Source organism: Artemia sp. Qi Xiang Cuo, chromosome 13 (assembly GCF_049724085.1).
Source record: "Artemia sp. Qi Xiang Cuo chromosome 13, ASM4972408v1, whole genome shotgun sequence".
Lineage (NCBI taxonomy): Eukaryota > Metazoa > Arthropoda > Branchiopoda > Anostraca > Artemiidae > Artemia > Artemia sp. Qi Xiang Cuo.
In genome coordinates, this window is record NC_142806.1 from 60,294,206 (window position 1) to 60,308,306 (window position 14,101).

A 14,101-nucleotide genomic window follows, 5' to 3' on the forward strand; every position below is an offset into this window, starting at 1 on the left:
CAATTTTTTTCATCATAGTTGAAAGGCCCAATAGCTATGCCTTTGGATATAACATGACCTCCCCACAGTCCCCGGGTAAAAGTCTTTAGGTCATAAAATTTGCCCATTTTTTACACATAGTATTTGTTATTGTGAAGTATCTTCACATTTTCGGGTGGGTGGGGGGGGGCAATTTTTTTCTTTTTTTTTGGGGGGGGGGTCCACCGGGGAATTTTTTATCGAGAGGCAAGTTGCCAGGGGGTGAACTTGTCAGGGGAATTTATACAATGGGGGAATTTGCCAAAATTCCTATACAAAATTCTTTTTAAATGTCTTGCTTTCTCTTTTCTGTCTCAATTTTACGCGTGGAGTTGCTAAGGGTAATAGTCCAGGGTAAATTTTGACCGGAATTGAATTTTCTAGAGGATATTTCCATGGGGAGGGAGATTTCTTCGTCGAGGTGGGGCTAGATTTCCTGGCATTACTTAAAAACGACCAGAAATTAAACAAAAAAAACAAGTTTTTTCAACTGAAAGTAAGGAGCAACATTGAAACTTAAAACGAACAGAAATTATTACGTGTATGAGAGGGATTGCCCCCTCTTCAACGCATCGCTCTTCATGGTGAAGTTAAATTTTGTCCCAAGTCTTTAAGGATGACTTCTGAAACACAAGGGTCGCTTATTTAGATAAATAGGAAGCTTTTTTAAAAGTACTAACAAAAACTTTAGCGTAAAGAGAGAGGTGTTGAGGAGGGGACAATCCTCTTCATACACATATTCATTTCTGTTCGTTTTAAGTTCAATGTTGCTCCTTACTTTCAGTTGAAAAAACTTGTTTTTTAATTTAATGACACTGAGAAGCAAATTGAACTTCTTGACAATTTCAAACTAATCTAAAAAAGTTTTATTGGAATCCCATCCATAGTTTACTTTGCAAGTCAAAAGCTGTATTTTTTTCTAATTTGTTACCTGTATGTTTTTCGGAACTTTATAATGAAAGGGAACATAGTTATGAAACTAGAAATGTTGAATTAGTTAGAACGCCGGTTCCAGTTACTACCAGATCTAAATTTTCTATTAGGTATATTGGTCCTGAAGTATGGAACAGGCCGGCGGAAGTAAAAGGTAAGAAGGCCCTTTAGGAATTTCGCGCTTTTTTGCGATGTATTTGTTTTAACCAGTATTGTAGACATGGATTAAGTGATTGATTTGGAAGTGAGTATATGCGTGTGAGTGTTAAAAGATAAATTTATTTGTGTGTTGATTGAGGCGATTGTCGGTATATGAAAGGAAGCATGATGCCTTTAAGTTCCCTGTAAAAAAAATATTATCTTTAGAATGTTTATTAATTGTTTAGTAGGGGGGGGGGAGGGGAGGAAAGGTCAAAGAGTGTTATTACCCCCGAGGAAGTTTATTAGTGTATAAGTAGTTGAAATGTCCCCTTTTTTGGATCATCCCAAAAACGCTAATATGCGTCGGGACCTATTTTGATATTGTTAGTACTATATGCAGTTTTGTTTTGTTAGTATTATACGGAGATTTCTATGTTTTTTTGTTTTTTTTTTGTGACGCATTTGTTAATAAATAAATAACAAATAAACAATAATAATAAATATAAGTTTCACTTTAGTCTGATGAGAGGGCTATTTAAAAAATTGAAAATTAGAAGTGAATTTGAATGGATCTAAATCTAGGACCAGAAAAATATTTGTGCATGGTAAGTAACATAATGAATTTTTTCAATTGCTCATTTATTTTTGTCTTAAAAATTTGTTCCGTCAGATTTTTTTTTTTTTTGCCAAATTCCATTTTATTTTTTACTGTAATTTCTTTTTATTTGGAAGAATGAATACTTTTCATTATTTTCATTTTTTGCCAGAAAAAAAAAGTTAAAGAAAATTGAAATTACACCACCCACCCCCTCCCTAGAAAAGATACAAGCTTTATTATCAGCAACTTTTTTTTATATTGGAGTATATATACCTTGAAATAAGTTCTTATTCTATGTCCAAACAAAATTACTCCGATAGGAAATGCTCATGAGTATTTATATAAACTTTACTCTTCTCATGAGTATACATAAATTAGCATTTGTGTTGTCGTTATGTTTACACATGGTTGTCATGTCAAAATGTCGGAATTTCGGGATCCCAGAACGTCGGGATTTTCTAGAAGCACCATCTATCAAAGAATTCGTGGTAACGAACTGTAAGTAAGGAGCGACGCGGCTCAATAGTAACCGAAACTCTAAAACCTAAATACTGATATCGACGGATGCCGACAGACATCAAAAGAATCGGCTTATTATGCCGATTCCAAATATATAGGTTTAATTAGGTTTAGCTTTACGCATCAAAGGCAATGAGCCTAGGAAAATTTGCCTGATTTTCCAAAAAGGGGGGGGGGGAAACACCTCCTAAAAGTCGAAAAATCTTAATAAAAATCGCACCGTCAGATTCGGCGTACCAGAGAACCCTATTTGAGAGGTTTTAACCCCCTATCTGCAAAAATGTGGATATTTCTATTTTTTGCCGGAAGTCAAAATTATTACGTATACGAAGGGGGTTGCCCTTTTCAACAGCGCGCTCTTGCCGCTAAAGTTTGAATTATGTCCCAATTCTTTAAGAAGGACTCCTGAAACACAAGGATCGTTTAAATAGAACAATAAGAAGCTTCTATAAAAATACTAAAAATCTTTAGCGTAAAGAGCGATGTATTGAGGAAGGGGCAACCCCCTTCATATACGTAATTTTAAAAAAAAAAAAAAAGTTCTTTAAACTGAAAGTAAGGAACGACGTTAAAACTTAAAACGAACAGAAATTATTCCGTATATGAAAGAGGCTGTCCCCTCCTCAACGCCTCGCTCTTTACGCTAAAGTTTTTTATTGTTTAAAAAAAACTGAGTTGTGAGAAAGTCAAACTTTAATTTTTTTTCCAATGAGCCCTCCCACGATATTCTAGGACCACTGGGTCGATACGATTACCCCTGGGGGATAAAAAAAAGAAGAAAAACAAATAAACACGCATCCATGATCTTTCTTCTGGCAAAAAATGCATAATTCCACATTTTTGTAGATAGGAGCTTGAAACTTCTGCAGTAGGGTTCTCCGATACGCTGAATATGATGGTGTGATTCTATAACTTTTAGGGGGTCTTTCCCCCTTTTTCGAAAATCAGCCAAATTTTCTCACGCGCGTTACTTTTGATGGGTAGGACTAAACTTGATGAAACTTATATATTTGAAATCAGCCTTAAAATCTGATTCTTTTGATATATCTATTGGTATCAAAATTCCGTTTTCTAGAGTTTCGGTTACCATTGAGCCGGGTCGCTCCTTACTTACAGTTCGTTACCACGAACTATTTGATAATTTGTGTTCGTTTTAAGTTTAATGTCGCTCCTTACTTTCAGCTGAAGAAACTTGTTTTTTTTTTTATTTCGAAAAGAGACTATAGTAGCACTAGACGAAAAGTATATTTCAGAAATACGGTTACTAAAGGGGGGGGGGGGGGGGATTTTTCCAATTTCTTAAATGAAGATAAACAGTGTATTTTTAAAAGTATGAGAGGGACATTTTTTATTTTCTTTTTTTTTAAGTGAAAACATAAAAAAGGTATTTTTCGTAATCTAACGGAGGTTCCAACGTATATAAAAGCGCTTTTCTCACGCTTTTTAGTCTTCCACTGGCGTCTTTCTGATGTTTTAAAAATTCAGTTAAATAAATACGTTTAGTTAATAGTGATTAATCCGGAACTTTCCCATTATATGGGCCTTTACAAGGAAACCAGTCACAAAAAACGTTTTTGACGGGTTAATTCAAGACACCGCTATAGAGTAATGGAATGCATAGCGTGGTTTTCATTGCTTATACGATATTTAAACTGTTGTTTTTTGGGGTTTAGGGGGGGGCGGCCTACAGATTTTGTGCTGCCCGGCCTGTTCTGACAGACTAGGAAGCTCTCTTCTTTGAAACACCAGTGCACGATCCTTGTTGGTATTTGGTACATATCCAGCCAGAACCACATCATCATATCGGTTACATCAGAAATACGGTTACTAAACCTACTAAGGGCTGGACAGATGTACTGTTTTTCATAATAAAAAGAATCGTGTTTACTAAATACGGGCGTTTTTAAGCCAGGTTTTGAACTATGTATTTCTTCAATATTCACGCTAATTTTGAACGTTTTTGCATAGAATTATTTAAGTTTCAGAGTTTGACTCAATCATACTAAATATTTTTAATCCTGTACTTGTGGAGATACCCTAGATAAGAGTTTAATAGCATCAAACCTCACTTGATAATTTGACGCCATCTTTCTTGATTTGTTTCTTCAACTTTGATGTCTTGTAAATTTAAAATATTTGCCAATAAAAAAATATCTTTCCTGCGAAAGCCAGTTTTTCGTCCGCATCTGTCCCCGTAAAGACTCCCCGGATCTTACGGGGAATCGATGCCTTAAATCATTTCGCAAGCGTCCCCATAAAATTTCCCCGCATCTTACGGGGAATCGACGCCTTAAATCATTTCGCAAGCGTCAGCGACCGTCTCAAAGACAAAGCCCATTAGCGGAATCTCGCAGGATTCATTCAACAATCATCAAGAAATACTGAGAATATGGAATTTAATAAGAACTATGGAATTTAATTGAAAAAACGATGCATTTTTATGTAAAAATTGCATTAAAATTGTTGGTTTTGTAGTAAAGCTGACTAATTAAGTCAGAGTTCGATTTTAGTAAAAATATTACGACGCAAAATACAAAATGCAAAGTTTTGAAATACCGCTTTTTATTAAGATAAAAGCGCACATCCTTGTATGTGCAGGCTTGAAAAGGAAATTGAGAAATAACCGCTTCCTTGTTTATGTATGTCTATAATCTGAAATGACGTGGTTGACCTATGGTATAAGAGATACATTTTATGGGATCAAGTAACTTGATCTATCTTAGTTGCCAGGGTGACCTCTGGTCCTTTTTATTTAGGAATACCTAGGAAAGTTGTAAGTAACTTAATGTCTTATGGTTTGTAATTGAATTATTGTATTTGTTTATTCTGAGGGACAAATAGTCTTAGTGGCGTATGTATAGCCAGACCGTGTACTGTTGTGTGTGAGGTTAAATAAAAGTAATTGTATTATACCAAACCAATATGGCTCTGAAGCATGGACGCTCCGAAAAGCGGATGCAGATTTGCTAGATGTTTTCCAGAGAAACTGCTTAAGGATTTTTCTGGGTACTCAGCTGACTGACCGTATTCCAAACAATAGGCTATACGAAAAATGTGGTTCAATACCGCTCTCTAGGGCTATAGTGAAAGAAAGGTTGAGGTGGCTAGGGCTCGTTGTGCGGATGAAGGATGACAGATTGCCGAAGATTGTTCTTAAGGGCCAAACGCCTAGGGCTAAACAGATAGCAGGTCGTCCTCGTCTGGGGTGGGAGGACGTCATAAAGAAAGATTTAAAGGAAATGGAAACTTCGTGGGAGGGTGTAAAGAGGGAGGCTTTGAAAAGATTGGGGTGGAGGAGGAGCGTGCGTAGCTGTGTTGGCCTCAGGCAGCTTGGTGCTACGGTGAGTTGTTAGTAGTAGTAGTAGTAGTAGTAAACCTCTCTATAACATTATTTTAGCTTCTCAACTATACCAGTAGGACACCAACATAATTAGTCAGGCCAAACCTAAGGGGACGCCACTCTAGTTCTAATCCCACTTAGGACCGTACCCATATTCCCTCAAAGAGTCAGAATAACACCCACTTAAAGTTGCTTTACTATATCTGGTGAATAGAATAATACCTACGTTACTACAGTTTGACTATGAAATTTGATTGAAAAACGATGAATTTTTATATAAGAATAATTGCATAAAAATTGCTCGAATGATATTTCCTTTGAGCTGATTTTTAGCAATTTCCTAGCAGGTATGTTAGAATACTTTTAGGGGCTGCCTTTTCCTGAACTTAAAAATAAAATTCTGCTCCGTTTAATCGAAAAAACAAAATTTATACTTTCTAATGATATAAGTTTCATTAAAACCAAATATTTCTATATCCAGCACAAAACGGGAGAAGTTAGTGATTTTTCTAAAATTTTAGTTTTCTGTCGTTCATTCATATCTCTTATCCAAGCTTTACAAAATTATGGCAAGACCGCCAATCAATTATACATAGTTTTAACGGCACAAACTAAAAAAAAAATTACAGTGGACGAGATAGGGTAACACTTTAGGATATTGAATCCCCTTGAAATCCTCGAAGAAAGTGCTGCGTCTGTCCAAGCTTTTAGCTAAAGAAAGAGTTTAGGTTACCGTAATAATGGTAAGGAGCAATCAAATCTACCCGTAAAATCTTTTTAATAAGAAATCGTTCAAATTCAAAATACCCATGTACGTGTTTATTACCAAGGTATATAACCAACATAATAAAAAAAATAAAAGAAAAAAACTTACGGTATAAACAGTGTTTCCAAGAACCAAATATCCTCCATCCCTACCATTTGACCATATAACATCCTGTGAAAACATGAACAAAGGGAGCCAAAAAAGAAGCAAAGAATGTATTAACGCATTTCCGATCCACATCCAAAAGACTCGAACGTTGAATAACTCTGACGTTTGAGATGGTGTGTAAAGCTTTGGATATTTCAACATTGTTTCTGCGGAGCAAGTTCGATCAAACAAACCCATGGCTAAGGGAGGCGCGGCAGTAAATAGCTGGAAAAACGAAGAGAAATTTTTATTTTTGAAAAAATATTTCTCTTACTGTGTTTAGGCTTTTTTTATATAGCTATCTCATAGCACCATTATCTGATAACTGACACTACAATTTTCTTCTGAGGCAAGCTGAGGCAATTTTCTTCTTTTTTTTTGAATTTTCGAAATATTTATTACACCCTTTTTTAAGTAACTAAGAAAAGATTACTTTGAGATAGCCTATTTTTCAATTAGGGTAAATAATGACTTTTTTTTAAATACCTCCTTTAATATATAATCATATATTGGGGAGAAATAGTAATTATAATAATAATTCATTTTTACCCTTTTTCGAAAAATTATAAAAATGCACAAGAGGAGTACAAACAAGGAAAAAAAAAGCAAAAATAATTAGTGATTATATAGTAAAGTGACCAACATGTCAGTACTTGTCTGTTATAGCGCCGACTACTCAAGTTGTTCATCCATTAACGCACTGTAGAATTGGTTTCTTTGTTTAGTTTCTTTCAGCTTAGCGTGAGACAAGACAAAGAAAAGTGACAGAATAGATGGGAAATATATAATTTGGGCTATATATTTGCATATTAGGGGATGGGGGTAAAGACAAGTAACAACCTGTCTAACGAAGAAAGACAAACAAGTAGAAACTTAAATCAATACTAAGACACAAGACCTATCTGTCTTTCCAACCGTATATAATAGATGGTTAAGTGGAAAGTCAGAAATCTTCTTACACCGGTCTTCAAAACGAACCGATAATTTATAACAAATCAAAAGTTTTATTTTTATTTTTGCACTTCAGCAGCCCCTCTATTTTGTATCGTATTTATCCAATATGGCGCATAAGAAATGGGTGTCACCAACATCTTTCTAAATCTAAAAGGAGTCGCGATTAAGAAAAGATTGCTCTGATAATCAGAAAATGTTATCCAGTCTATAATTTAAGAAAAACAAGATATGGCAATTTAATGATCGCTGTAAGCGGGCAAAACTCCCAAAAGCCCTTTTAAAACTCGTGCACTTGATTGCTCAGAATAAAAAAAAAAGTCAACATCTAAAAAAAAACACCCAGTTGCTTTCAAAAGAAAATTTTAGACAAAATATATAACACACGGTAAAATAATAATTTTGGGATCTAAGGCCCTATCTGACATCTTAAAGCTTCTAAAATAATTGCGAAAACCATCTGTAAGATGTTCTGAAGCAGAAAATCAGGAGGGCAGTGTAGATAAGGCAGAACAATTATGATTTACCACACCATCCACTACTGATTCTCCCTTTGAGAAAAATTTAACAAGCACTTTTTTGACAATCATCACAGAAGTTTAAAAATTTCAGAAACGACCTTTATTCCTGACAGCGGCAAAACGGCTAGAAACTTTTGGGCAAAAGAACGGCAAAAAAGGTAAGCAAACAGTCTTTGCCAATTACCTCAGACGTCAAAAATGTCGGATACGATCTTTAGGCAAGACAGTGGCTGAGTTATCTCAGAGGTCTAAAAACGTCAGATACGACCTTTAGATGTGGCAGTGGCAAAATGCCAAAACAGCCTAGCAAAGAGTTTTTGGCAATTATTTCAGAAGTGCAAAAATATCAAATAAGACCTTTCAGCGTGACAGAGGCATAACAGTTAAAAAAGGTTTGGCGAAAATAGCCCAGACAGCTTAGCGAGCATCTCAAGAAGTCTAAAACGGCAGATTCGACCTTTAGGCGTGACAGCTGCGATACAATACAAAAAACCTTACATAAAAAAAAAAAAAAAATCATTCTCTTTAAAAGAGTTAGTTGCAATATACAGGTTAGGGTATTGAATGCAATGTTTTTTGGGTAATTTTGCACATTTATTTGCAGTTTGAAGATAACACTATAATAGCATGAGAATAGCACCATTTTGATTTCAATTCAGCATTCTTCCCAATTTACTATCATTACATCAGTCTAATTAGCACCCTCCCCTCCCTGTAATATAGCAAGGTATAGCCCTAAAATTCTCTTTAAAAACAAATTCCTTTTTAATAATATATAAGAAATTATAATTATACTTACAGGATCATCTTCTCTTTACTTGACAGATTGCCTGCCTTATTTTCGAACTATCTAATATAATGTTGTTGATTACTAGATATTTCTGTATTAGAGATGTTTGTATATCGCATTGTTATCTACATTTTTAAATAGGCTAGCATGTTTGTCTAACTATTTTCAATTTTGAGAACATATACATGAATGAAACTTTCACAAATGAATCCAGGGCCAAAAATGGGCCTTAGGAGGGAATTGCAACTCTAATGCTTCAACCTTTGATTTCTAGGAAATAGAGCCTATAAGCTCTTAAAAACCTTGCAAGTTGAGATTCAGCAATGGTATGAGGTTGATTATGCCTCATTTTAACTACAATTGAACTATTTAAAGACTATGCTTCATTTGAGCAGTACAACCATATTGTAAGGTTCCACTTTTATGACAGAAAGATTATCAAAGATCAGTGCCCTCTACTACTACTACTACTACAAAATACTGCATTAAACCTTCATTCACATATCTCTCAAGAACAATATATAACAGAATTAGCTTACCAGGTTATAAAATCCAATGGTCCATCTTTCAAAAAGAATCTGGCCTGACCAACCGGAATACATGGCAAACCACAGTTCCATCACGTAGAGGCATATATTCTTATAAAAAGAATAAAGGATAAGTTTACACATTCTGGTGTAATTCCATGCTCCATGGACGAAGAGTAAACGGGCCAAAAATTTGAACTAAAATAAATACAGGCATTAAAATAAGTAAATAATTCTAGTGTCTGTTAATTGAAAGATGCCTGAATAAATATCCACTCAACAATCAACAATCTTTAACTCAACCACTTTAACTGAACAGTCTCAACAATCAACAATCTTTAACGCATCCACTTTAACTGAACAATCTCGACAATCAACAATCTTTAACTCAACCACTTTCACTGAACAATCTCAATAATCAACTATCTTTAACTCAACCACTTTAACTGAACAATCTCAACAATCAACATCTTTAACTCAACCACTTTAACTGAAAACTCAACAATCAACGCTCTTTAACTTAACCACTTTAACTGAACAAACTCAAAAATCAACAATCTTTAACTCAACAACTTTAACTGAACAATCTCAATAATCAACAATCTTCAACTCGACCACGTTAACTGAACAATCTCAACAATCAATAATCTTTAACTCAACCACTTTAACTGAACAATCTCAACAATCAACAATCTTTAACTCAACCAGTTTAACTGAACAATCTCAACAAACAACAATCTTTAACTCAACCCCTTTAACTGAACAAACTCAACAATCAACAATCTTTAACTCAACCACTTTAACTGAACAATGTCAACAATCTTTAACTCAACCACTTTAACTGAACAGTCTCAACAATCAACAATCTTTAACGCATCCACTTTAACTGAACAATCTCGACAATCAACAATCTTTAACTCAACCACTTTCACTGAACAATCTCAATAATCAACTATCTTTAACTCAACCACTTTAACTGAACAATCTCAACAATCAACATCTTTAACTCAACCACTTTAACTGAACAAACTCAACAATCAACAATCTTTAACTTAACCACTTTAACTGAACAAACTCAAAAATCAACAATCTTTAACTCAACCACTTTAACTGAACAATCTCAATAATCAAAAATCTTCAACTCGACCACGTTAACTGAACAATCTCAACAATCAACATCTTTAACTCAACCACTTTAACTGAACAAACTCAACAATCAACAATCTTTAACTTAACCACTTTAACTGAACAAACTCAAAAATCAACAATCTTTAACTCAACCACTTTAACTGAACAATCTCAATAATCAAAAATCTTCAACTCGACCACGTTAACTGAACAATCTCAACAATCAATAATCTTTAACTCAACCCCTTTAACTGAACAAACTCAACAATCTTTAACTCAACCACTTTAACTGAACAATCTCAACAATCAAGAATCTTTAACTCAACCACATTAAATGAACAATCTCAACAATCAACAATCTTTAACTCAACCACTTTAACTGAACAATCTCAACAATCTTTAACTCAACCACTTTAACTGAACGAACTCAACAATCAACAATCTCTAATTCAACCACTTTAACTGAACAATCTCAATAATCAACAATCTTTAACTAAACCACTTTAACTGAACAATCTCAACAATCAACAATCTTTAACTCAACCACTTTAATTGAACAATCTCGACAATCAACAATCTTTAACTCAACCACTTTAACTGAACCATCTCAACAATCTTTAACTCAACCACTTTAACTGACCAAACTAAACAATCAACAATCTTTAACTCAACCACTTTAACTTAACAATTTCAATAATCAAAAATCTTTAACTCAACCACTTTAACTGAACAATCTCAACAATCTTTAACTCAACCACTTTAACTGAACAATCTCAACAATCTTTTACTCAACCACTTTAACTGAACAAACTCAAAAATCAACAATCTTTTACTCAACCACTTAAACTGAACAATCTCAATAATCAACAATATTTAACTCAACCACTTTAACTAAACAATCTTAACAATCAACAATCTTTAACTCAACCACTTTAACCGAACAATCTCGACAATCAACAGTCTTTAACTCAACCACTTAAACTGAACAATCTCGACAATCAACAATATTTAACTCAACTACCTTAACTGAACAATCTCAGCAATCAACAATCTTTAACTCAACCACTTTAACAGATCAATCACTGTAAAAGTTTTTACTTTGTATCTAAACAATCAGTAGACACAATATTCAGACAGAAAACAATTTAGCACACTAAAAAAGTAGCATTTTTATGCCAAGTCTAACGACACCAATATCCGGACAACTCAAGTTTATATAATACCAATGTAATCTCAAAGAAAAACATACATTTTTTTTTTATTATATAAGCCTAACCGAAAATGTTTTAAACAGATATAAAATTCAATGAAAAATTACACTGAAACGTAAAAGCAGCTTCAAATCAAAAGCAAAATAGAATAAAGATTGAATTTAAAAGTATTTCACAGACAAGTTTCAATGGAAGGAAAGAATGGTTAGCCTTCACAAAAATATTACTATTGTAATTTTGCTTCCATTAAGTTACATGGACATACTTGTCAAAGTATGTCCACTGAAGTTAAGTCCAAGGGCAAAGATTACAAGTAAGAAGGTGCTAACACGAAATCAAAATTCTAAGAACAAGCATTATCTGCCATCTAGCGTCATTCTGAAACTAGGTGTATAATAAAACAAAGAAATGAATATAAAGATGACAGACGGGTCTATGGCCAGTAAATGAAAACAAAGAGATCCAAAATCAAACGAATTTCGCCCATATACAACAAGGCGTCTTCAGCGTAGAGAAAAAAAAAACACAAAAAACTACAAACTACAAACTAAAAAAAAATATACCAATTGCTACATATACAATACACAATAACTCAAATATATAATTACCAGCTACCTTCATGAAACCAGAAAAGTAACTGAATATTTTAATTAGTCTATTTGAGTTCTATATATATTTTTTAGTTTTTGTTTCTGGTTTTTTGGGCTTTTTTTTCTATGCTGAAAATGACTTGTTGTATACAGGCGAAATATTCGCTTGCATTTTTTGTTCTCTTCGTTTTCACTTACTGGCCAAAAGACCCGTTTGTCAACTTTACATTCATTTCTTTGTTTTATCATGGCTGGCCAGATTGGCTTTAGATCTTTTATTAGGTGTACAATAGTGGAGAAAATGCAACAAGTAAAGTGGAAATACCTATAACTAAAGGTATTTACGGACTTTTATTACTTTTTTGCAACTGCTTGTAATTAAGTTTTACAATTCAAAAACGTATTTGATGCCATGGTTGCCAAACGAAGAATCGACTTTGGGCAAGCTCAAATAAAAGCAAAAATCACTTTCAAGGAACACATTTTATCCGATCCTCGTCTTTTAATAATAAGATTAATCTAATTAATTTTAAAACATAGTATTAGCGATTTTTTCTGTCCAAGCAAAGTTGTTACATTTAGCAAGATGCGTCTATATGAAAAAATAAGCACCACAGTTCTGAAAACTGCCACCGGATCACTGTGCTTTTGTGAAAAATTCTTCTTCTTCTTCATTATTTTTCTTTTTACATTGCGACACAGGTACTTTGACATCTTATAGCACATACTCTATGTCTAAGAGAACACTTTTCTTCAAAGATTTTCAATCGTAAAAGAAAGACCAGCGACATGTTATCGTTATAAATAGTAGGCCACCTTTAAGGTTACCATTTCCCAGCTATTGTAAAACAATTATACTATTAACCTTTAGTTAAGTTTAGCGATGGTGCCCATTTGTTCATTAGATTCTTACCAGCTCTTCATGGTAAGGTCTGGCCAATTATGGCCTGCTGTGGTAGTGCTATAGTAGGCGTATAGTATTTTGATTTTTGGATATCCAGCTTGAGAAAAAATGAAGGCAAGACCTCTTGGAATGAGATAGGAAGAGGTCAATGGACTTCACGGGAGGGATTATTGGGCGAAACTTTTTATGGATTGGCACGGAGGAGGATCATGCGCATCTATATTGGCTCCATGCAATTTCGTTCCGTCTCTCTTTACTATTTTGTGACTACTTTAGTAACCATAAAACATTTTATTATTTTAATTGCTAATTAATTTAATTTGACCCAACGTGAAAAAATTTCCACTTTTTGATGATTTAGTTAAATTACCTGAACAATTGAGTAATCTAAAGCACAATTGGCTGATAGACCCTCTACACAGAGGTACTTCTGGCCTCGTTTCCGGCAGTTCCGGCAATTCATTTATTAGCAAAATTCAGTAAAAACCATAAAAAAACAACATTAAAATTAATTAAATTCGGTCTAATTACTTTTATTTTCAAGGACTGGTGATGAAGATGCGGTAAAAATCAAAATTTCAGATTCAATTTGCTTATACTTAGCCTACTGAAACTGCGCCCTCTACTTTGTTTTAATAAAGAAAACGTTTCAAAAATTACAAGATGTTTATAAACATTAGGTTATTTAATTGAAATTTTGCGCCCCTAAAATTTCTGCGCCTGGGGCAAGTGTCCGCTCTATCCCCCCCCATTAAACCGCCTCTGCCTCTACACCAGGTATTCCAAAACTAATACGCACTTTCTGTGTCACAACCTGTATCTTTCTAATATACTATATCTTCTAAATTAAAAGTATTTCAAATTAGCAAAAGTTAAATTACCTGAGCAATTGAATAATCTGAAGCACAAGTGACTGATAGAACCTCTACACAGCGGCAGTTCTGGCCTCTCTTGCATCCTGGGCAATATTTGGATTACCACGCAACCCCCCCCCCCCTCTCCTGTCTCAAAAAATTT

At 34.1% G+C, this 14,101-nt stretch overlaps 1 protein-coding gene across 3 annotated transcripts in view; it reads right to left on the reverse strand.

The window, feature by feature from the left end:
• ATP8A (ATPase phospholipid transporting 8A1) overlaps window positions 1–14,101 on the reverse strand; it is a 200,294-nt gene that overhangs the window by 32,622 nt on the left and 153,571 nt on the right. For all 3 annotated transcript variants that reach the window (XM_089099369.1, XM_089099370.1, XM_089099368.1), the window contains exons 14-15: window positions 9,264–9,449; window positions 6,424–6,687 (exon numbers count right to left, since the gene is read on the reverse strand). In XM_089099369.1, coding sequence (XP_088955495.1) covers window positions 6,424–6,687; window positions 9,264–9,449 — 450 coding nt within the window. The remainder of the gene's footprint in view (window positions 1–6,423; window positions 6,688–9,263; window positions 9,450–14,101) is intronic.